This window comes from Guillardia theta, assembly GCF_000315625.1.
Source record: "Guillardia theta CCMP2712 unplaced genomic scaffold GUITHscaffold_137, whole genome shotgun sequence".
Classification (NCBI taxonomy): domain Eukaryota; class Cryptophyceae; order Pyrenomonadales; family Geminigeraceae; genus Guillardia; species Guillardia theta.
The window spans coordinates 1-19,497 of NW_005434537.1; the positions used below are offsets into that span (position 1 = coordinate 1).

The window sequence follows — 19,497 nt, forward strand, 5'->3', positions numbered from 1 at the left end:
CGAGACAAGACTTTTTTATATCGCAGATCCAAAAACCCATAGGACATTTCCCCCTGTTTCTCGACGGATCCTGCCGGCCGGGCCCGTCAGTAGACCGACTGCAGCCTTCAGCCCCGCCTCAGACCCCCTGGAGGCCCGCCAGGAGGCTAAGTGTCCGGAGATTGGCCGGGGGCCTGATCTCTCCGGGCGGCCGTGACCGGTCAGCGGACCGTGTCAGCAGGCCCGTGACATGTCAGCCGGCTGACAGGGTCCGTGACCCGGCTGACAGGCTCACCTGACCGGTCACGTGACACATCACGTGACCGAGACAAGACTTCTCCCAGGGGGAAGAAAACCTCCCTTGACCCCCCTGTTTCTCGACGGATCCTGCCGGCCGGGCCCGTCAGTAGACCGACTGCAGCCTTCAGCCCCGCCTCAGACCCCCTGGAGTGCTCGCCAGGAGGCTAAGTGTCCGGAGATTGGCCGGGGGCCCGATCTCTCCGGGCGGCCGTGACCGGTCAGCGGACCGTGTCAGCAGGCCCGTGACATGTCAGCCGGCTGACAGGGGCCGTGACCCGGCTGACAGGCTCACCTGACCGGTCACGTGACACATCACGTGACCGAGACAAGACTTTTTTATATCGCAGATCCAAAAACCCATAGGACATTTCTCCCAGGGGGAAGAAAACCTCCCTTGACCCCCCTGTTTCTCGACGGATCCTGCCGGCCGGGCCCGTCAGTAGACCGACTGCAGCCTTCAGCCCCGCCTCAGACCCCCTGGAGGCCCGCCAGGAGGCTAAGTGTCCGGAGATTGGCCGGGGGCCTGATCTCTCCGGGCGGCCGTGACCGGTCAGCGGACCGTGTCAGCAGGCCCGTGACATGTCAGCCGGCTGACAGGGGCCGTGACCCGGCTGACAGGCTCACCTGACCGGTCACGTGACACAGAGCCTTTGCAACCGGTGGAGCCTGCAGAGCCTGAGCGAAGCTCTGTGGTGACGGTGGGCGATTCACGGCCTGGACATTTTGTTTGTACCTTGTCCCGATTCGGGGTTGACTTTTCGGCATGGTAAGATACGCGAAAGAGCAGTGCCAGGCGTTTGCAGCGCACCCTTAAATACGGTCACCTCCGCCTGCCCCTGCACTGGCGGGCCTCTGCCCTCTCTGCCTCGCAGGCGCGGGCCGCCCTGCAGTAGTCCCCGACGTCGCGGACGAAGCGGGAGACGTGGGCGGGGAGGGCGTGCCTGGAGCAGAGGGAGACCTGGACGCGGACGCCAAAGTCGGCGAAGAGGAGGGTGGCCCGCTCGAGGCCGTTGGTCTTGCTGCAGTGGAGGCAGCGCCTGGGGGTGGGGCGGGGCGGGGGCGGGGTGGGGCGGTGCCCGCAGTCGACGCAGGTGAACTCCGTGCCGCTGAAGGCCCAGCGCTTGCACCCGCCGCAGACAGGGCAGAGGTAGTAGGTGACGCCCTGCACGACGAGGACCTTCCCGAGCAAGTCCACGGCGACGACGGGGAGGTGGGAGGCGCAGGAGACGCAGATCAGCCTGCCGGTGTGCATGCAGAGGCGGAGCTTCGTGGAAATGGCGTCGGCGTTGGGCTTGTTGCAGCAGCGGAGGCAGAGGTGCACGCGGGAGACGCTGGCGAGCTGGGCGTGGTCCTGTCCGTAGGTCTCGAGCAGCATGCGGGCCTGCGTGGCGGCGAGGTTGCAGGGCAGCGGGTGGACACGGCAGCGGGCGTGGAGGTGCTCGATGAGGTGGAAGTCCTCCACGGAGAGGTGGGGGTGGAACTCGGAGTAGACGCTCCAGAGCACGCCGGGGGCCTGCGCGACGTGCATCTCCCGGGCGACTTCGAAGAGGTGCGACTGGGATGGGGCGATGCGCTTCCATTTGGAGACGGGGGGCTGCGGGGTTTGGAGCGCCTCTTGGCCTGGCTTGGTCAGGTACGGGCAGGGAGGGTCCTGTCCACCTGGGGTGTGCAGCGGCTCCTGGTGGGGGGTGTTCGGGGGGCGCACCGGGTACGGCTTCCAGGGCAGTGCCCAGAACGCGTGGCCCTCCGCGTCGGCCCTGGCCCTCCCCATGCGGAACTTGCACGTCCGGACGCAGCGCTCGACGAAGGTGGCGGCGACGGAGCTCAGGGAGTCCCACGTCCAGCGGGAGTCCTGGAGGCCCTCCTGCCGAAACCCGTCGCAGATGTTGGGGCAGATCTCCATGAAGGTGGCCATGCCGTGGACGTGGGAGATGGCGTCGAGTTCTGTCGTCAGGTACGTTCCGCAGGCGTGCCAGAGGTACTCCATCATCGACAGCTTGAGCAGCGGGAGGTGGCCCTGCAGGAACTCCGCCTGAGCGCGCAGCGGGGCGCAGAGCAGGGCGCGCAGCTCCCCGGCGAGCCTCACCCTGCAGCGGAAGGCGGGGCGCTTGGCCGTGCTCGGGTAGAGCCCCAGCAGCAGGCCGTGCAGGATGTTGATGAGCACGGTCGCGTGGGGGTGGGCGAATGCGTCCTTGTCGAGGAACGCAACGCGGTTCCGCTTCAGGCAGGGCATGCTGTTGCAGATGACGTTGACGATGAGGTTCGTCTTCCAGTCGCGGTGCGCCAGGCTCTGCAGGATGAAGCGCCCGATGTCCGGCAGGTTCTTATGGTGGTAGGCCGAGGACGGGTGCGGGACGAGCGACTCCCGCGGCACGCTCTTGTAGAGCCCCGGCGCTGTGGTGGCCAGCCAGCACGCCAGCAGGCGAGTGTCGATGAGCAGCTGCGCCCTCGTCTCTCCGGCGTGGAGGAGCACATGCAGCCTCGCAAGCTCCGCGTCCAGGACTGGGTCCTCCGGACAGAAACTGCCTACTTCTTGGGATGATTCTTGGAAGGTTTCCTGGAATCCCCCCCCTGGGACCCACCCTCCGCGGGGCGGCAGGTCGGCCTCCGACAGGCACCCGAGTGGGTGGATGTCGAGCGGCTCCCTCCCCGGTCGCATCACGGCGATGCTGTCCAGGGGGTTGCCGGCCGGGCCCTGCGGCCTCCTCGCGGGGGCGAGCCTCACGGCCCAGGAGGGGTCGATCGAAAATCCTCCCACGCCACGCGGTGCTGCTTCAGGTGCTTCACCCCGACGTTGTTCAGGACAACGGAGTAGCGGTTCCGCTGGTGGGAGACGATGGGGAGCGGCATGCAGTGCACCGGCCCGCCGATGGGGCACGAGAGCATCACCTGCCTCGCGTACTCCCCGGGCTGGTCGCAGATGTTGCCGTGGCTCTGGATCACCCCGTTGAAGCGGTTCCCTTGGTACACGATGTCGTAGAACATGCTCTGCGTGAGCTTCCGAAGGCACAGGACACAGAGCTGCTGCTCGTTCGGGAGGGGCTCGTTCGGCAGCCGGAACTCCACGCAGGTGAAGGGGAGCGCGGGGTCGATGAACATGCACTCGCAATTGATGCCCATGGAGCACGGCCGCTCGTCCGGGTGCGGCTCCCGCATGTGCGTTTCCTCCCACGCCTTCGTCACGATCTTCACCGGCGGGACCTGCGAGAAGCAGCTCTCGTCGTACGCCCCGAACAGGTTCTGCATCATCTTGATGTAGGGCTGCCGTGAGATGACGCTGTCCAGCGAGAGGGTCTGCGCCGGGCCGCTGCTGCCGCTCTCGTGGATCGCGCAGCGCAGCTCGTTGTAGACCCCGGACTCTTGCGATGGCATCCCCTCGAGGTCCTCGGGCGTCACCTCCGGGCAGGGCGCTGGTTCTTCGGCGCCGAGGGAAAAGACGGACTCCACTGGTTCTATGGGGATGGACTCTGCTTTCTTTTCCTTTTTCGTCTCTGCCTTCACCTCTGTCTTTTTCTCTGTCTTTGCCTCTGCCTTCGCCTCTGCCTTCTTCTCCACCACCAGACGCTTCTTCTTCTTCTTCGATGCGGACGGTTCGGACTCCACCGGTTGGCCCTGGCTGCGCTTGGCACCCACCCAGGACTCCGGGATGTTCATTCTGTGGCACTCATCCCCTACGAGTGTGTGGGTGGCAGGTGAGGAGCATAGTCTTTCTTTTTTTAACAACCCTGTAATATACACACATATATTCTAAGGCTGGATCTCGTACTCAAGCTCCACCCTCGCCGTGAAGTTGCAGTGCTTGTTGAGGAGCTCGGTGATGGCGTCGACGGAGGAGGGGTCGTTCCTTCCGACCATCTCCCCGAACTCCTCCTTGCGGATGGAGTCCCAGTCGCGGCCGTTGAGGCGGTGGAGCTGGACCTGGAAGGTGTTCAAGTCGCGGGTGGATACCTTGGATAGGACCTTGGTGCGGAGTAAGTTACACATAGTCTTCATCACCTGGGTCGCGAGCTTGTAGTACTGCCCGTCGACGAGGGGCTGCTCGTCAATGTCAGCGGAGAGTACGTCCTTGTTGCACCTGAGCATCTCGATGACGGGGTGGTCCTTGTTGACGAACATGTAGGGGCGCTTCTCGAGGTTGATGACACCCTCCGTCTCGAGGTTGTTCTCGTTGTACTCGGGGTACTTGTGCCGCCATTCCAGGCTCTCGCTGGAAGAGTTGTCGGCCTCGTGGATGACGAGGGCGTTGGTGTTGCTGGTGTTGGGGAGGGCGGTCATGACGTAGCGCTCGCCCGTCTCCGTCGCCTCGTCGGGGTTCAGGCAGCTGACCGAAACGCCCAGAGAGACGGGGAAGGTGCTCGAGTACTCGAGGATCTTGGCGGTCTTGACCCTGGCGCTGGAGAGCGCGTTGACGGCGGTGGTGTGGTCGAGCGAGCTGTCAAAGGCGTCGTACAGGCCGAAGACGGCCGCCTGCTTGCCCTCCCTGGGCTTCCAGGTCGCCGCCAGCTCGCCCTGCTTCTTAAAGTTAGCCATCGTGCCGGAGATGTTGACATGGATCCTTCTGCGGATGGTGATCGGGGTGTTGGACTGGAGGTCCTCGGGGGTAGCATCGCTGCTGAAGACATTCTGGTTGTTCTGGGCCATGGCCTGCTGGGAGAGCGCCTGCTGTGAAGCACCTCGCGAAACGTCCATCACCACCACCTGTTCATTGCGCTCGATCAGGATCTTAAATACGGGCTGGAGGCACGGGTTGGAGGCGTGAGATGGGCGAAGGTGGGGATGGCTATAAAGTTACCGTGCCTTCGATCCTGGGAACATGCCCAGACAGCAGCCCATCCTGGAGACACCAATCCTACTCACACACGCACCCCAAACCCCGGTCCACGCCCTGGTCCGGCTATCGCGGAATCAGGGAAACACGGTACTACTCGAGGAGAGGATCAACATCCGGCACCCGCAGTCCCTCTCGCTGTGTGCCCAGGATGGTGTGCGGGAGAGGGTGGCCTGCGATCCGCACGCCCCGCACGCCTCGCGGCTGGTGATCCGCAGGGACATCCTCCCCCCGGGAAATACCATAAGTGCCATGCTGGTGCGCATGCGGGACACCGTCACACCCATACCGCTGGCCACGGATGGGAGGTTTGCCTACTTTTACCAGGTCCAGCACGAGCTCTGCATCAACCCACACCCGGCACCGCCCCCCAACCTCCAGGGTCACATTCGCATCAATGGTACGAACCCACTGCTGTTCAACGACCCGAGATACAAACTGGAGATCTGGTTCAAGGAGGGCGAGGTGCAGTCACCTGCATTGAATCCACCTCCATCGAATCCATCTCCACAGGATTCACCTCAGCCGAATCCTTCCAAAAAGATGCGAAGCATGGAAGAGGAAGATATAAGCTATCTGTCATAGGAAATGTCAGAAACAAGAAATATGGAAGCCCTCTCCAACGTCCTGGATACCGTGACGAGGATAGAGAGCGCGCTGACCTTCACCATAGTGCGCTTCGTGTACAAGACCGTGGGCGCACACCTCGATGCCGTCTCCATCGCGTTCCTCAGCATCCTGATCACGGCGCTGTCCTACAACACGCTGGCGATCCTCAGAAACAGACCAACGACGATCAGCATGCTGCGCACACTGGCCTACATCGCGGAGCTGGTCCGGAAGTTCGCGGCGCTCGTGGGCATCCAGGCCATCATCCGCTCCGTCCAGCCCGCAGACCCGGAGGCGGCCAGCCTCTTCGAGCAGATCGAGTGCTTCACGGTGTCGCTCTGCATCCTGATCCTGGTCTGCGTGCTGCCGGCGAGCTTCCGGGAATCACCCGACGGGCAGCAGTTCCTCCGCCTCGTGCTGTTCATGTTCGCGAGCAACACCGAGTTCGTCGTGCAGAGGGTAAGCTTCGGCTGGACGCTGCCATACCTCAGCATGGCTGGCTTCTTCGCCCTCTCCCGCCTGCAGCACTTCCCGGGTCACAGCGCCATCACCGCCACTGTCCTCAGCGCCGTCATCCTCTCCCTGACCAACATGATGGTGCTGGCCAGCTGGACCATCTCCGTCACCTCCACGGACAAGTTCCCGCAGATCACGCAGCTCGTCAGCCTCCTCGTCATCTTCGACGCCCTCTCCCTCCGGTACCCGGACTTCCACACCATGCGCGACTACGCCGTGTGGCAGGGTGCCGCCCAGATCCACGCGCTCATCGTGGCCCGCGAGGTGAACCGCGGCTCGGTCGCCACCGTCGCGATCTTCGTCGCGCTCGCGCTCCAGGCCTTCCGCCTTTACCTCCCCCGCACCACCGCCCTCTCCGAGCTCACCGTCCTCATCCTCATCAACACCATCCTCGGGATGGTGCAGCAGGCCGTCAACGCCCTGCACATGGCCGACACCGTCGTCGTGATCGTCCTGTGGATCACCGTCATCCACATCCTCATCACGGCGGTCAATCGGTGGAGGGAGAGAGCAGACTCGTAATCTGTAACCACCTAAGCGCTTCCGAACAATATATAAACATAGACCCAATGCACCCCGCATACAGCGCCCCGGCCCGCGATGGAGGGGACGACGCAGGAGAGCCGCAGCTACACCAACAACTTCATGCTCCCGCAGGGGGACGTCGGGGTCAACCTCGGGGGCACGATGACGGCCAACTCGACGACCCCGACGATCCAGGACTACGAGGCCGTCTTCGGCCCCGCGGCACGGCAGATCAAGGAGGACACGCAGCGTCACAAGCGGCACCAGAGGTGGCACCTTCCCGACGTCCTCAAGGGCTCGAACACCTTCCTCGCGGACCGCGTGGACGGGCTCATCACCGACGCCACCAACTCTCCTTTTACTAGGAATATCCTCCCCTACGTCTACCTCGAAAACCCCGACCAGAAGCTCAAGTGGAACGTCTGGAGGTTCGACGAGGGCCTGGCCACGCGCGTGCCCTACGAGTCGGCAGCCAGGGTCTTGACTCAAAGTAAGACCAGCCAGGCCGCGTACATTACCAGGAACGGCATGGCGATCCAGATGGAGCACAACTTCATGATGTCGCCGGCTGGACGCGAGAATTTCAAGCGCCAGTTAATGCAGCTGGTAGGATCCATACAGATGTCCAACGACCTCGACGTCCACCACGCGCTGCTCCTCGCCCCCAACTACGAGGCCCACCTCCGCGAAAAGTACTACACCACCGAGAAGACGACACTGCAGCTCATCCGTCAGTACGTCGACAGCTACGGGCTCATGCAGAAGCACCCCAACGCTCTTGACATCATGATCGAGGACGCGAAGAACACCCTGAAGACCTGGGGCTCGCCCCCACCCACCTTCCTGATGTGCAACGGCGCCCTGACCATGCAGATGACCTTCAACCCGGAGAAGACGCAGTACCTCACCAACGGGACCGGTGGTCCTCTTCTTTTGAAGCAGGGACCGGATTTGCCGTCCTATAGGGGGCTGAGTATCATTCACTCCAGGAAGTTCTCCATGAACACCGGCGAGCCGCCCAGGGACGTCCTCCGCAGAAGGTCCCGCGTCGCCGAGCACTACCGCATCAACGGCACCGTCCGCGAGCTCAGGGACAACAAGTGGCGCTTCTACGACCAGTCCAAGGATGGGACCTTCGACCTCACCTTCAGGGAGCTGCTCGAGCACTCGTGGATCGACTCGGATATTGCAGGCAACGTCACCAAGGATCACCGTCCACGACCCACCGTCGTCCGTCCAAACCGGGAACCATACAATAATCCCGATTTTAAGCTCCTCTCCGCCCCTCTCCAGCTCACCTCCCCAAACCTTACCGCGGGCGACATCGGGGTGCACTATCCAGAGCAGGCGGCCAAGGAAGCGGAGGGCTACCGCAGGCTGCGGGCGGAGGGTAACCCCTACCACGCCCACGACCTGAACGCACTGAGGGTGCGGGACAGCATGGACGGTGCGCTGGCCGTATCGGCGGGCCTGGGTGGCATCGCCCCCTCCCACGCCATGGCAGTAGAAAACGTTTCCACGATGCTCGCCGGCAACAGCGGCGTGCTGCACTGGGCGGCGCACCAGTTCCGCTCGCTCCGCGCCTCGCTGAAGGCACCCGAGGGTAAGCAGGACGTGCTGGCGCGGGAGGCCGTGCTGCTCAAGGCCAAGCGCCTGACGCTCAAGGGTGATTCCCTCCACATTGGGTACCAGACGATCCCCAAGGACGAAATCACCGAAGCCCAGGCGGAGTTCAGGAAGCGTCCCTGGACGGCACTGGAGATGTCGGCGGCGGTGGGGGTCGTCGGCTCAGTGCTCTTCAACGGCATCCGCGCCCCCAACGCGCTCAACCCCCAGGTCCCGGAGTCTGCGGCGCGGGAGTTCGTCCCTTTCATCCAGTCTTGCTTCTGCCACTCGATGATGGACTCACCCCTCTGCAACGCGCTGCTCTCCCACGTCAACGTCCCGCTCGACCTCCAGGGGGAGTTCCTCTCCTTCCTGGGCCTCGCCGACCTTGGCAACCGGGAGGAGCTGGCCGCCGCCCAGGCCGATCGCGACAGCCCCTACTGCTCCGTGCTCATGGTCAAGTACATCTCCCATGCCCACCCCGACGCTGGCGTGCGGGAGCGCTGTGTCAAGGTCCTGGAGTCCTTGGCCCCCGAAGTCTCCCGCCAGCTCGATGACACGCTCCTCGACTACAGCAACAAGGTGATTGACTCCCTGGAATCCGGGGCTCAGGCAGGCCTGGACGTCCGCTTCCTCACCGGCCTGCTCCAGCGCTCCACCTCCGAGCGCCTGCAGGCCCCGGCGCAGAGCCGCCTGCACACCCTCGCGACCTCGACGATGCACGTCAACGCCTCCGGGGACACCATCAGCAGCTCCCCCATCTTCAATCGGGAGCGCGACGACGAGACCCGCGCCCTGCTCGCCTCCAACGGGCTGAAGCTCGACTCCGACGCCGTGCTGGGCACCGAGTTCCGCTGCTACCCCTTCCCGCTCACCTCCGCCGACCTCTCCTCCGTCGACAGCATCCTGCAGCACAGCCGATTGGCGGAGTACCAGTCTCCTTCCCTCGACGTGGAGGCACTCAGAAAGGACGTCCAGTGCTTTTTTGAAGCTCAAGACAGCCGCGACCATCTCCTCTCCCACCTCTACAGGCTTGCCTTCGCCAGGATGTTCACCAGCGTCATGCACTACGCTAACGACGCCGCCGCCCCGGGCTGCGTGCTCGCCGCCAAGAGCGCGGTGGGGAACGTCAGGCACACCCTCGGGGCCAGGATCACCAGCTCCCCACTTGTCATCGATACACCAAAGATTGGACTCAACTTTGAAAACACAAACAACGCAATGACGTTCGACGATATCTATAACACCATTGTATCTGACCATGAGACGAACGCGACGCAGACCGTTATCAATGAGCTTCAGAGGCGTAGTCCAGAATATCATCCTCCTAGACCAGGTGGAGGAGGTCCAGTCGTTACGACCTACAGACCAGCCCCCGTCCCCCCACCAGCACCCCCCACCGGATTTGTCGGAGCCCCAAACCGGAACCCCCTCCTGGACTGGTACGTGGATATCGTGTGCGTGCGCCCGAACATCGAGCACAACATGCTGGCGGCGATCATGGGGAGGGGCGGGACGGGCGAGCTGGGGGCGACGTACTGGGGCCAGACGGAGATGACGTGCTACGACGACGGGCAGCACGGCATCTGGGGCATGCAGTACAAGTACCACGCCAAGGCCCTCGTCCACAACGAGCGCAACCTGATCCGCCTGTGGGACATCTGCTTCGACGGCTACAACGGCGGGATGGACGACACGGTGGTGGATTGGAGGGATGGTGACGATCTTGAACAGTTCAGGAAGGACACGAGCTCGATTGACAAACCCTACGAAGGAAAGAGTATGTTCATCATGTCGTTCTTCGTACCTCACAACCACCCCGAAATCACAAAGATCAAGCAGCCCTGGCCCAACCCCATCGTGTTCTACGACCCGCACTCGGCCAACACCAACGACCGCCTGCCGATCGACCCGGACAACCTGTACAACACGGTGAAGCCGGAGATGCGGGTGTTTACCAAGGACTGGTACCGCGACAAGTACCTGCACTACCTCGCGCTGCTCCCCAACTTCAACCAGCTTCACGCGCTGAGGAAGGTGGCGGGGCAACAGACGGTGCAGAACGAGACGAACGTCTGCGCGCTCAGCTTCCACGGCGACGTCGTCACGTGCGCACTGGGAGGGTCGGAGATCAGCAAGGTCCACGGCGCCGGCCACCTGGGCCACTCCTTCCAGGGCGTGGCGAGCGTCAGGGAGGGCAAGGGGCTCAGGCCCATGATGCAGCCCTCGTTGACAAGGCTGATTTGATTTATGATTAAATTTATTGACTTCCGATAATACGAAATTGTATATTTAAGCCCTCGTGGGTAAGTTGCCATGCGCTGCTCTCCACCATGTTTGTGCAGATACACTGTGCTTATGTTACTGTGATTATCACCAACAACAAGAGGATCCCAAGGGTGATTACCTGTATTGGGAAGCAGCTGTGCTTGCACGACTGTGACCAATACCTTGATATCAAGGCCATGTGCCACATCACATTGCCAATAGACTCCCTTGTTGAAATTTGCGATGTCATTGTTCTCAACAACACCGACATTCCAGCACTTCGAAAGAGGTTCCATTTTGTAAAGGGTTTTCCTATCGACAAGTTTTTCAACGCAAACCTTGAGAAGATCAGGCAATTGGCATTGACCCTCACCTCCGAGCAGCAAAGCGAGATCAAGCGTCTCCAGACCTCTCTTCGTGCCAAGAAGTGCATCCTCTTTGATCTCTGCAGAACGGCAGTCGTTCAGATTGACGAACGCCTGAATATCGGTGACCTCGACCAGGAGAAACTAACTCGTATCGTCGACCCGGTGAAGAGCGAGGTCAGCCTTTTCAAGGGAATCTACGAGCAGCTTGCCTCGTACTGTGGCCTGGACTTCAGTGCTCTTGGTGATTGGGAAGTTGTCATCGAGGCCTAATCATGCGGTAGCCATTGTTTTGGTGATTATTCAGTAAAATCCTTCTTTAAATTTACTTACTTCCGATAACACAAGACTGTGCTCATTCAGGGAGGGACTACGGCCACCTGGGCCTGGAGCTCCTCCAGCGCCATAATACGGGCCTCCGCCTTGGGCGCCGTCTCCGAGCAGGGCGCTTCGGAGGCGTCGGAACCAGCGCGGACCATGTAGCGGAGGGGGAGGATGAAGCGCCCGGTCCCGGGGATGGTCTTGTACTGACTCTTCTGCGAGGCGGTGCTGGCGCGGTCACCATACCCGACCCTGGCCTGGTCGTGCTTGACCTCGCCGCAGCCGCGGGTGCGGAACGAACCACCTCCGCGGGTCGCCTCCTCCCGCTCGGGCTTGGGCTTGTGCTCCACGAAGAAGGTCATGTAGACCACGCCCGTGCTGTCGGTCGTGACCTCGGTGTATGGGTCCTCCGGGAGCTCGTTGCGCTCGACCGCGCGCTTCACCGTGATCTGGAACTTGCCCAGACCGTTCTGGTCGATCGTCTGGCTGTTGCGGTAGATCGGCACGCTCCAGGGGACGCCGTCGGTGCTGTCGGGGTTGAGAGGGGTGTCGCTGTCCTTGTCATCCTCGGGGAACTTGGGCTCCTTCGTGTGGATGAGCACGGCGATGGAGTAGTCGTTGGTGTCGGTATCACCGGACTCGGCGGTCTTCACGGACATGTTGCTGATGCGGGAGAGCAGGACTCCCTCCTCTGCAATAACCCGGTAGGCCTTTCTGTCGCCCTCGTCCAGGAGGAAGGTCTCGACGTCATAGGCTTCGCCGAAGCACAGCCTCTCGTACTCTCCAAACTCCGAGCTCCGCTTCCCCTTGCAGAAGTCCAGGTCGAAGCTTACCCTGTACTCCACCCCGTCCTGCCCGGTGGTGGCGTACTGCAGCGTGATCTTCTTGTCCGTGCTCTCGGCTAGCATGCCGTGCCTGGTGGCAGGGATGTGGGAGTGGGGTAGTTTAAAAAGGGGTTCGCTACGTCCCCCATTTTTTTTATTTTTTTTTCTTTATTTTTTTAGCCCTTCAAAAAAAGTAGCCCGTCCGCTCCCGCCCTTTCCGAAGCGCGCGATGCCATGCAGGGTGCGGCTGGACGATAGCACCAGTCCGCGTACCACCCCGGACATCTTCTTCTACCTCCGGATCTACAAGGACCTCATCAAGGGGATGGAGCACATTGACTGCAGCACGGAGAACTTCCTAGGAAGACTGGACGCGGATCTCATGTCCTACTTCTTCCGCGGGCAGATATGCGGGGCTGCCAGCAAGGAGGACGCCGTCGAGTGCGTTGGCATGGCCCTCCGCCTCGCGAGCTGCAGCCGGGCTCATCGCCGCTGGGTCCAGGCATTCATGACCACTGCCGACTTTCTCGGGGCATACCACAGCCATCTACTGAACTTCATCCGCATGGACCAGCGCAGGGCCCAACACCGCGCCAACCAGCTCGAGCTCCTCCGTGCGCTCAGAAACACACACGCACCCAGACCCACGAAAAACCAACCGATCACCTTCCAGGAAGTCACCCGCATCCTGCGACTGACGATGCTCTCCAACTGCACCTTCTGCGGGGGAACCAGCGGCATCCTCTTCCATGAACTCAGCTGCAGGGTGTGCTTCGACTGCAAGCGCACCAGGATCGTCAGCGACGCGGACGTCCGCTCCAGACACGGGCTCAGCAGCGGCGAGATCTGCGCGCTCAACTGCCTCATCCCCCATGAAAGGCTGCACCTCACCTGCATACAGAGCAGCACCGCAGGGCACTGCAGGGACTATTCCGTCAACGTCCACTACTACCTCACCAGTGAGGCCGAGTCCCACCTCCAACACGCCCGCTCCCTCGCCGCTGACATGGGATGGGTGAGAGGCAACTGCGCCTGCGGGGGTGGATCCCATGTGTAACAGCACAGTAAGCTTAATATGGCGAGCGGTTTATTAAAAACAACAATGTGTGCTCTTTACGGTAGATTACGGGAAGGAGTACTAATCTTCCTACTCCTCATCGTCCTCCTAAACCAGTTCCAAAAGCTCTGGATCACTGTCAGACTCCGTGTCGTTGTCAATCGCCGTATGGTAGACAGAGCTTGTGTTGGGGACATGTCCGTCGGAGGATTCCATATTCTTTGGAGTCTTACGTTCTCTGTTATTCTTCTCATCCTTGTCTGTTTTACGTTTTTTCTCTTTGGGGACAGCTTCTTCGTTGGCGGCAGGGTTTGAGCTGATGGCATATCCATTGTGATGTACCAAACTCTTTGCAAGATTAAAGATCTTGCCATTTTCCTTAGGAGTGTTTTTATCACTCTTCTTCAGGATTGAATTGCCATGTGACATGGCATACACGAAATCACGGATAAACTTTTGATCAAATTGTTTCTGCAAGTACATTTCGCAGGACCAACGGAGAATAAGTTTAAGATGTATCTTATAAAATGGCAAAGCAGTAGTTTTCTTCCTCTCCACTTTCAACATTATTTCAACTTTGTCCAGTAATGTGAAAAGGTATTGGATAGCATACCAGATATGATCATGTTTGTTGATGAAATTCGTAACATCGGTCGTCTGATGGGCACAATAATTGTTCGCATTGCTCTTCGTATTTTTGATGTTATTCGTGCAGCGGCAGATGTTGCAAATATCCGTGTCCGTATCCATAGTCTCTGGTTCACAATCATTCATTTTTTTCCTGAGATTAGGCAAATTAGAGAAGGATACTTGTTCAGGATCCTGCACCCCGGGATTGGTGATGTTGAGAACTTCAAGAATGATTTGTTGAACCTCCGGATCCATTACATTTTGGGGTTCTGCTTCGATCTGGCTTTGCGACTCAGGTGTATCTTCTTCCTCATCGTTCTCCGCAGAAATATTTGGAGAAGTTGTTGGTGAAGCGGTGCTCCTTGCAGAAATATTTGGAGAAGTTGTTGATGGAGTGGTTGACTTCCAACCAGAAACAGCAACCACACATGTGAAAAGGGAACCAAATGTCAGTGGCATGTTGTGCGTGATTGCAAACAGCATCGTATCCTTAAATACAGATACAAACAGCAGAATATTTTGACGATTTTTACTCCAGAACAATCAACGTCTACGAACTACGTGGTGTGAACCAAACGATCAAGTTCACAGGCGTCCTTGTGTGGTCAGACGGGATTCAATGGCGGGACATTAATCCAGAAAGCCACAAACTGTTGCAATCTGTTCTTCAAAAGCAATGAACCAGTCCATGAATTATAACTTTTCATCGCTTCTTCTATCCCGCCATAGTTCTTCTCCGCGAAGTACTCCTGGAATTTCTCCCTGCCATTGGGGTCGTCCTTGCACTCCTGTATCTTGGCGAGCATCTCATCGACGATGCCTTTGCGGAAAGCTGCCCTGTGCTTCGCTTCCTGCTTCTTCCTTTCCTTGTCAGCAACCGCTTTCTGCTCCTTCGTATCGTCGTCAGAAATGACGATGGCTGCGATGGGACGCTGTGGCTGGGGCAGCTCCTGCACTGGCTGGGTCGGTGTGACCGGCTGATCCGCGGTAACCTGCCGCTCCTCGGTGAGAGTACGACGACGTTTTTCGCCGGGTGGCTGCTGATCCTGATCTTGCACAGGTTGAATGGATTCGGCTGAGGTGGACGTAACCTTTGCTTTCTTGGCTGAAAAGCCTTTCTTCTTGATGGATTTGGATTTGGCTTTCATACAGTTAGGGAATAAAATTTTGAACGTATATTTGATTTGTGTTTCGTAATCTCTACAGTTCTGTTTCAGCAAGGTCACATCATGTACGAAATAATTATTCTCGTCATCTTCAACACCACCCTTCTCCATTGCCTTGATCTTCTGACCCTTCTCCATTTCCTTGATCTTCTGACCCTTCTCCATTTCCTTGATCTTCTTATCCTTCTCCATTGCCTTGATCTTCTTATGAAGTCTGTCTGCACTGTATTGAATCCCCTTTTCTTGTGATTCAAAATCTTTGATCAATGATCTTGATCTTCCTGGAACGCATACACCAAATTCATCAAGCGTAGGTATCATATCCTTTGTCATCTCTCTGGATTTTTCCCATTGTTCAACACTAGAGGATCTCATGTTTGTAACAAGTTTCATCTTCTTGTTATCCGAATCCAATGAGAAATTCTTGACTACAGTATCGATGGCCTTCTGTTTCATGGCCTCGTTTTCATCTTCTATCTCACTGTTTTGCTTGTTGACTCTGCTCAAATCTTGCATGTAAACAGTTCTGTCTTTGTACTTTGCAATATCAGGTATGTCCACCAGCTTTTTGGGTTTGAAATGTTCCCAGAAACACTCGATGATGCCGCAGAGCATCGCCACGGGAAAGTAGAAGACCACATCGGACCTAGTGCCGCTGATGTTGAATTCCAACAAATTGAAGTAATCGAAAAATTCAACCATGATGCGCGATACCCGACCGCGGTGGCTTAAATACGATGCCCTGTGCACTACAGACTGGGCGCGGGGGCGTGGCGGCTGGCGGCGTCGAACATGGCGACCTCGATGACGCCCTTGGGGTTGAAGTTGACGATTGCGGCCCCCGCCGCCCGGTACCCCATGGAGTGGACTGCGTTGATGTACTTCTTGATCTGGTTCTCGAACTTTCTCCACTGCGCGCACACCTTGAGCTCGACGAGGTAGTTCCCCGTCGCCAGCTCGACGAGGAGGTCCAGCTCGCCGATCTTGGCCATCTCCCCACCCGGGAGGCGCTGTACGCAGTGGAAGTGTGAGATGTGCGGGACCTGTCTCCTCGCCATCTCCATCTTGATGCAGTTGTGGTAGACCGCCTCCTGGTGGCTCACCCCCAGGGTGTTGGCGATGCACTGGCACATGAGGAGGAAGTTCAGCCACTCCCTGTTGGTCTCCACCCCCTGCGTCTGGCCCCCGTAGATCACCAGCGGCCAGGTGCATGCCGGGTCGGACGGGTTGATGGGCCGCAGCAACGGGTAGGTCGTGTCCGACGGGTCTGCAGGCGGGTCACCGGGCTCGAACATGATCACGTCCGGTGTCTCTTCCTTGTCTTGCTCCCTCCCTTCCTCCTCCACGCGGAACCCGTCCACCCGCGCAATAATGCCGTGCGCCATGCTCCTGAGCAGCCGGGTGAGGTGGGCCTCGACGAAGCCCCGCAGCGTCTGGTCGCCGCCGATCCTGGTGCGCTCCGCCACGCAGCAGAAGCCGGAGATGTGCCGGTTCCCGGCCTCCTTCCCCCTCCTCTCCAGGTCCTTCAGCAGCACGACCAGGCAGCTCTCCGCCCGGATCGTGGCGCGGAAGACGTTCCGGGAGTTGTGCCTCAGGACGATCTCCTTCCCCACCAGGTTGTAGTCCGCGGGCATAACGTTCGACAGGATCTCGTACCCAAAGGTGCTCCACTCGTAGCCGTGGGGGCGCCGGGCCTTCTTCAGGCGGGACAGCATGGGGTTCCGTGTGGTTCCGTGTAAACGGGCCCGCAAGTGCGGCGCTTGCAGGTCTTTTTTTTAGAACGTTTATTAATCAAAGCCACTTTTTAACACAAAACAAGACCCTATGAACTACATGAAGCAGCAGCCATGCAGACTCCGGCACGCCGTCTCGCGGCAGATGTGCCCGACGATGCCGTCGTAGCTGGTGTCGATGAAGGGCTTGACCCTGGAGCTGGCGAAGCAGCGCATGCAGCAGTAGAGCCTCCGCCCCGAGTTGATGCAGCGCGTCTCGGCGACCAGGCCCTCCGTCCTGCTGATCCTCCCAGGTAGCATGCTGAGCTCGAGGGTGTTGGTGTGGAACTGGAGCAGGTTCCCGGCGTAAGCAGGGTCGACGGGGATGTAGGTGAGGTAGCGGTTCCCAAAGCGTGGTAACCCGGTCTTGTACATCTTCAGGAAGATCTCGATCGGGTCGACCTGAAGCAACCATTCGGCCCACGCCGCCATGTCCGCCTCCGGCTCGAACCCGGTGAAGCCGTACACGCCTGGGGGCTGCGGTGTGGGAGTGAATGGGACCAGCGCGAGAGTGTCGTCGCTGGGTCCGTCCTCGGGAGGTGGAGAATCGATAGAGTCACCAGAAAGGTCATCCTCCCCGTCCTCCTGGTTACCGTAATAATCACTGAAACCGTAAGGGAAGGTCATCTCATCATCCATCATTTCGTCGTCTTCGAAGAAGTCATCATCTTCCTCTGCTGGAAAAAGCTCAAGGGGAGACCAGGCTTGCATATCCTCATGGCAATACAGAAGATCGGTTGGGGTGTCGGTGAGTTCCTTCGCGGATGACATGTCAGGCCGGCGTGGGAGATGTGGGAGGGAACGGATGGGTCGCGTTCTTATAGGCGCTGCAGGGAATTGCGACCCAAGATGATTGCGTCCCATGTCATTACGACCCATTTTCTTAATTTTTTTTGGAATTGCGACCCTCTCTTCCTTTTTTTTTATTCTGTTTTTTTACCATACCTCTTTTTTAATGAATTGTTTTTTTTGATGGATTGGCCATGCATGGAAAGCGCCTGGGCCATCCCCGGGAAGATATAACAAGCTCCCCACAATCCACCGCCAAACCCTACCCCCACCGAATCTCCTGAGGATGTCGCTCTTCAGCCTGATCGTGAAGAGCATCGTCTTCGCAAGCTGCACACTCGTCTCGCTCTACTCCACCAACGAGAGGCACATCACGCTGGACCAGCAGGTCACCAACTCGAGCGTCTGCGTGCTGCTGGGCTGCACCTATTTCCTGGCCATCAAGGTCGTCTCCCTCGTCATCGCCAGGATGACCAACCGCGACCGCGACCCCAACTACAACGAGGTGGAGCCGGCCGAGGACCGCGAGCTGGAAGAGGCGATCCGCGACCTCGAGCGTCAGGAGAACGAAGAGACGGACCAGAACGAGGAGGAGACGAGAAGGAAGCACCAGGAGACCATGCGCAAGGCCCAGGAGTTCACGCTCGACCTCGACGGCACAAGGGACAACGAGAGCACGGCGCGCTCCTTCCGCTCGTCCGTGGCACTTCCGCTCCGTGCCAAGAAGGAAGAGACCGTCACCGAGTTCCAGGAGATCATGGAGGTCTACCGCGTCGTCTACTTCATCGGGCTGAGCATCTTCGTCGCCTCATACACCGTGGACATGACCAACGGGCTCTCGGGCATGTCGCTCATCACAGGCATCATCATCACGCAGGTCCCGGAGACGATATCCTTCATGCGGCACCGGAACCCCGAGCCCCACGTCGCCGTCAACCGCTGCTTCAGCCTCTTCTCCTTCATCTGCGTCGTCGCCGCCATCCTCGCCTTCGCCCTCAACGCCTGTGCCAACCACACCGCCCCGGATGACCTCGTCCTCTGCACCCGCATCGAGAACCCGAGGGTCGACGTCCTCTTCGGCATTGCCCTGCCCCTGGGCGCCACCCTCCCGGTCATCCAGGCGCAGCACACTCGCATGAACCGCGTGACGCTCTACAAGGCCGCCCCCTTCGCCTGCTGCATCGCCTGGGTCGTCTGGATGTTCGTTGGGGCGGACAAGATCAACAACATCACAGGAAACAGCCCCCGCGACATCATCCTCTTCCTCCTCAACCCGTTCGTCAAGGGATGCGCCGTCATCACCCTCCTCTCCGGATGCATGCAGAACAGGCGCATCGAGACCGCCACCCTCCTCGTCTTCATCCTCTTCTGCAAGGAGGTCCACCAGCACAGCCAGGACAGTGAGATGATGAAGTCGCTCGTCGTCGGGCTCGCATTCAGCTCCATCTCCCTCGCCGTCTGCATCATGAAGCACGTCCCCCTCGTCTCCGAGTCCCTCACCAGGATGGCGGCGTACAGGGTGTAGGCAGGGTACACACGTCTTTTACTCGTAATAAAAAGAACGACATTACTCAAACCCATACATGTTGTCCAACAAGACACTTGGAACGGGAGGGATTTCGACAATATCCGAGACCCACTCTACACTATACAAAGTGTTTTCGGAAGATTCCGGTGCCTGGTCATTCATCGGAGTAGCTTCAGCGTGATTCTTTGAACGTTTTCCTGCATATACCCGAACGATACATTTCCGCTTCCTGAGATCCAACATCGTTTTTTTGAACTCTTGACGGTTGTTCTGGAGTTGATCAAAGCAGTGCGTCAACATTTCATTCTTCACAAGGCGGCTTTTCCGAAGTAGAACATACTCATTATAGTTCACGTGAATAATCCCAGGTCCAGGGGACGGGGCGTGTCCCTTGCCATGACATTTAAACTCCACA

General features: G+C 59.1%; 10 protein-coding genes across 10 annotated transcripts; 4 read left to right on the forward strand and 6 right to left on the reverse strand.

Moving 5' to 3' along the window:
• Window positions 1–1,099: 1,099 nt before the first annotated feature.
• GUITHDRAFT_146869 (hypothetical protein) lies at window positions 1,100–3,933 on the reverse strand (the record flags this gene model as incomplete). Its single annotated transcript, XM_005821780.1, has 2 exons — window positions 1,100–2,948; window positions 3,005–3,933. 2 exons carry the CDS (start codon window positions 3,931–3,933, stop codon window positions 1,100–1,102), a joined length of 2,778 nt encoding a protein of 925 aa, XP_005821837.1.
• Window positions 3,934–4,026: 93 nt separating this feature from the next.
• On the reverse strand, window positions 4,027–4,968 carry GUITHDRAFT_118896 (hypothetical protein; the record flags this gene model as incomplete). The annotated part of the gene is made up of 1 exon (XM_005821781.1): window positions 4,027–4,968. One exon carries the CDS (start codon window positions 4,966–4,968, stop codon window positions 4,027–4,029), a length of 942 nt encoding a protein of 313 aa, XP_005821838.1.
• A 124-nt stretch (window positions 4,969–5,092) lies between these two features.
• Window positions 5,093–10,609, forward strand: GUITHDRAFT_118897 (hypothetical protein; the record flags this gene model as incomplete). The annotated part of the gene is made up of 3 exons (XM_005821782.1): window positions 5,093–5,572; window positions 5,693–6,721; window positions 6,890–10,609. The coding sequence occupies 3 exons, from the start codon at window positions 5,093–5,095 to the stop codon at window positions 10,607–10,609; spliced, it is 5,229 nt and encodes a 1,742-aa protein (XP_005821839.1).
• An 86-nt stretch (window positions 10,610–10,695) lies between these two features.
• GUITHDRAFT_146872 (hypothetical protein) lies at window positions 10,696–11,268 on the forward strand (the record flags this gene model as incomplete). The annotated part of the gene is made up of 1 exon (XM_005821783.1): window positions 10,696–11,268. One exon carries the CDS (start codon window positions 10,696–10,698, stop codon window positions 11,266–11,268), a length of 573 nt encoding a protein of 190 aa, XP_005821840.1.
• An 86-nt stretch (window positions 11,269–11,354) lies between these two features.
• On the reverse strand, window positions 11,355–12,224 carry GUITHDRAFT_146873 (hypothetical protein; the record flags this gene model as incomplete). Its single annotated transcript, XM_005821784.1, has 1 exon — window positions 11,355–12,224. One exon carries the CDS (start codon window positions 12,222–12,224, stop codon window positions 11,355–11,357), a length of 870 nt encoding a protein of 289 aa, XP_005821841.1.
• Window positions 12,225–12,369: 145 nt separating this feature from the next.
• On the forward strand, window positions 12,370–13,197 carry GUITHDRAFT_118900 (hypothetical protein; the record flags this gene model as incomplete). The annotated part of the gene is made up of 1 exon (XM_005821785.1): window positions 12,370–13,197. One exon carries the CDS (start codon window positions 12,370–12,372, stop codon window positions 13,195–13,197), a length of 828 nt encoding a protein of 275 aa, XP_005821842.1.
• A 108-nt stretch (window positions 13,198–13,305) lies between these two features.
• Window positions 13,306–13,680, reverse strand: GUITHDRAFT_118901 (hypothetical protein; the record flags this gene model as incomplete). The annotated part of the gene is made up of 1 exon (XM_005821786.1): window positions 13,306–13,680. The coding sequence occupies one exon, from the start codon at window positions 13,678–13,680 to the stop codon at window positions 13,306–13,308; it is 375 nt and encodes a 124-aa protein (XP_005821843.1).
• Window positions 13,681–14,432: 752 nt separating this feature from the next.
• Window positions 14,433–16,708, reverse strand: GUITHDRAFT_146875 (hypothetical protein; the record flags this gene model as incomplete). Its single annotated transcript, XM_005821787.1, has 2 exons — window positions 14,433–15,770; window positions 15,794–16,708. The coding sequence occupies 2 exons, from the start codon at window positions 16,706–16,708 to the stop codon at window positions 14,433–14,435; spliced, it is 2,253 nt and encodes a 750-aa protein (XP_005821844.1).
• A 114-nt stretch (window positions 16,709–16,822) lies between these two features.
• GUITHDRAFT_146876 (hypothetical protein) lies at window positions 16,823–17,536 on the reverse strand (the record flags this gene model as incomplete). Its single annotated transcript, XM_005821788.1, has 1 exon — window positions 16,823–17,536. The coding sequence occupies one exon, from the start codon at window positions 17,534–17,536 to the stop codon at window positions 16,823–16,825; it is 714 nt and encodes a 237-aa protein (XP_005821845.1).
• A 304-nt stretch (window positions 17,537–17,840) lies between these two features.
• Window positions 17,841–19,079, forward strand: GUITHDRAFT_146877 (hypothetical protein; the record flags this gene model as incomplete). The annotated part of the gene is made up of 1 exon (XM_005821789.1): window positions 17,841–19,079. One exon carries the CDS (start codon window positions 17,841–17,843, stop codon window positions 19,077–19,079), a length of 1,239 nt encoding a protein of 412 aa, XP_005821846.1.
• Between the last annotated feature and the right edge of the window lie 418 nt (window positions 19,080–19,497).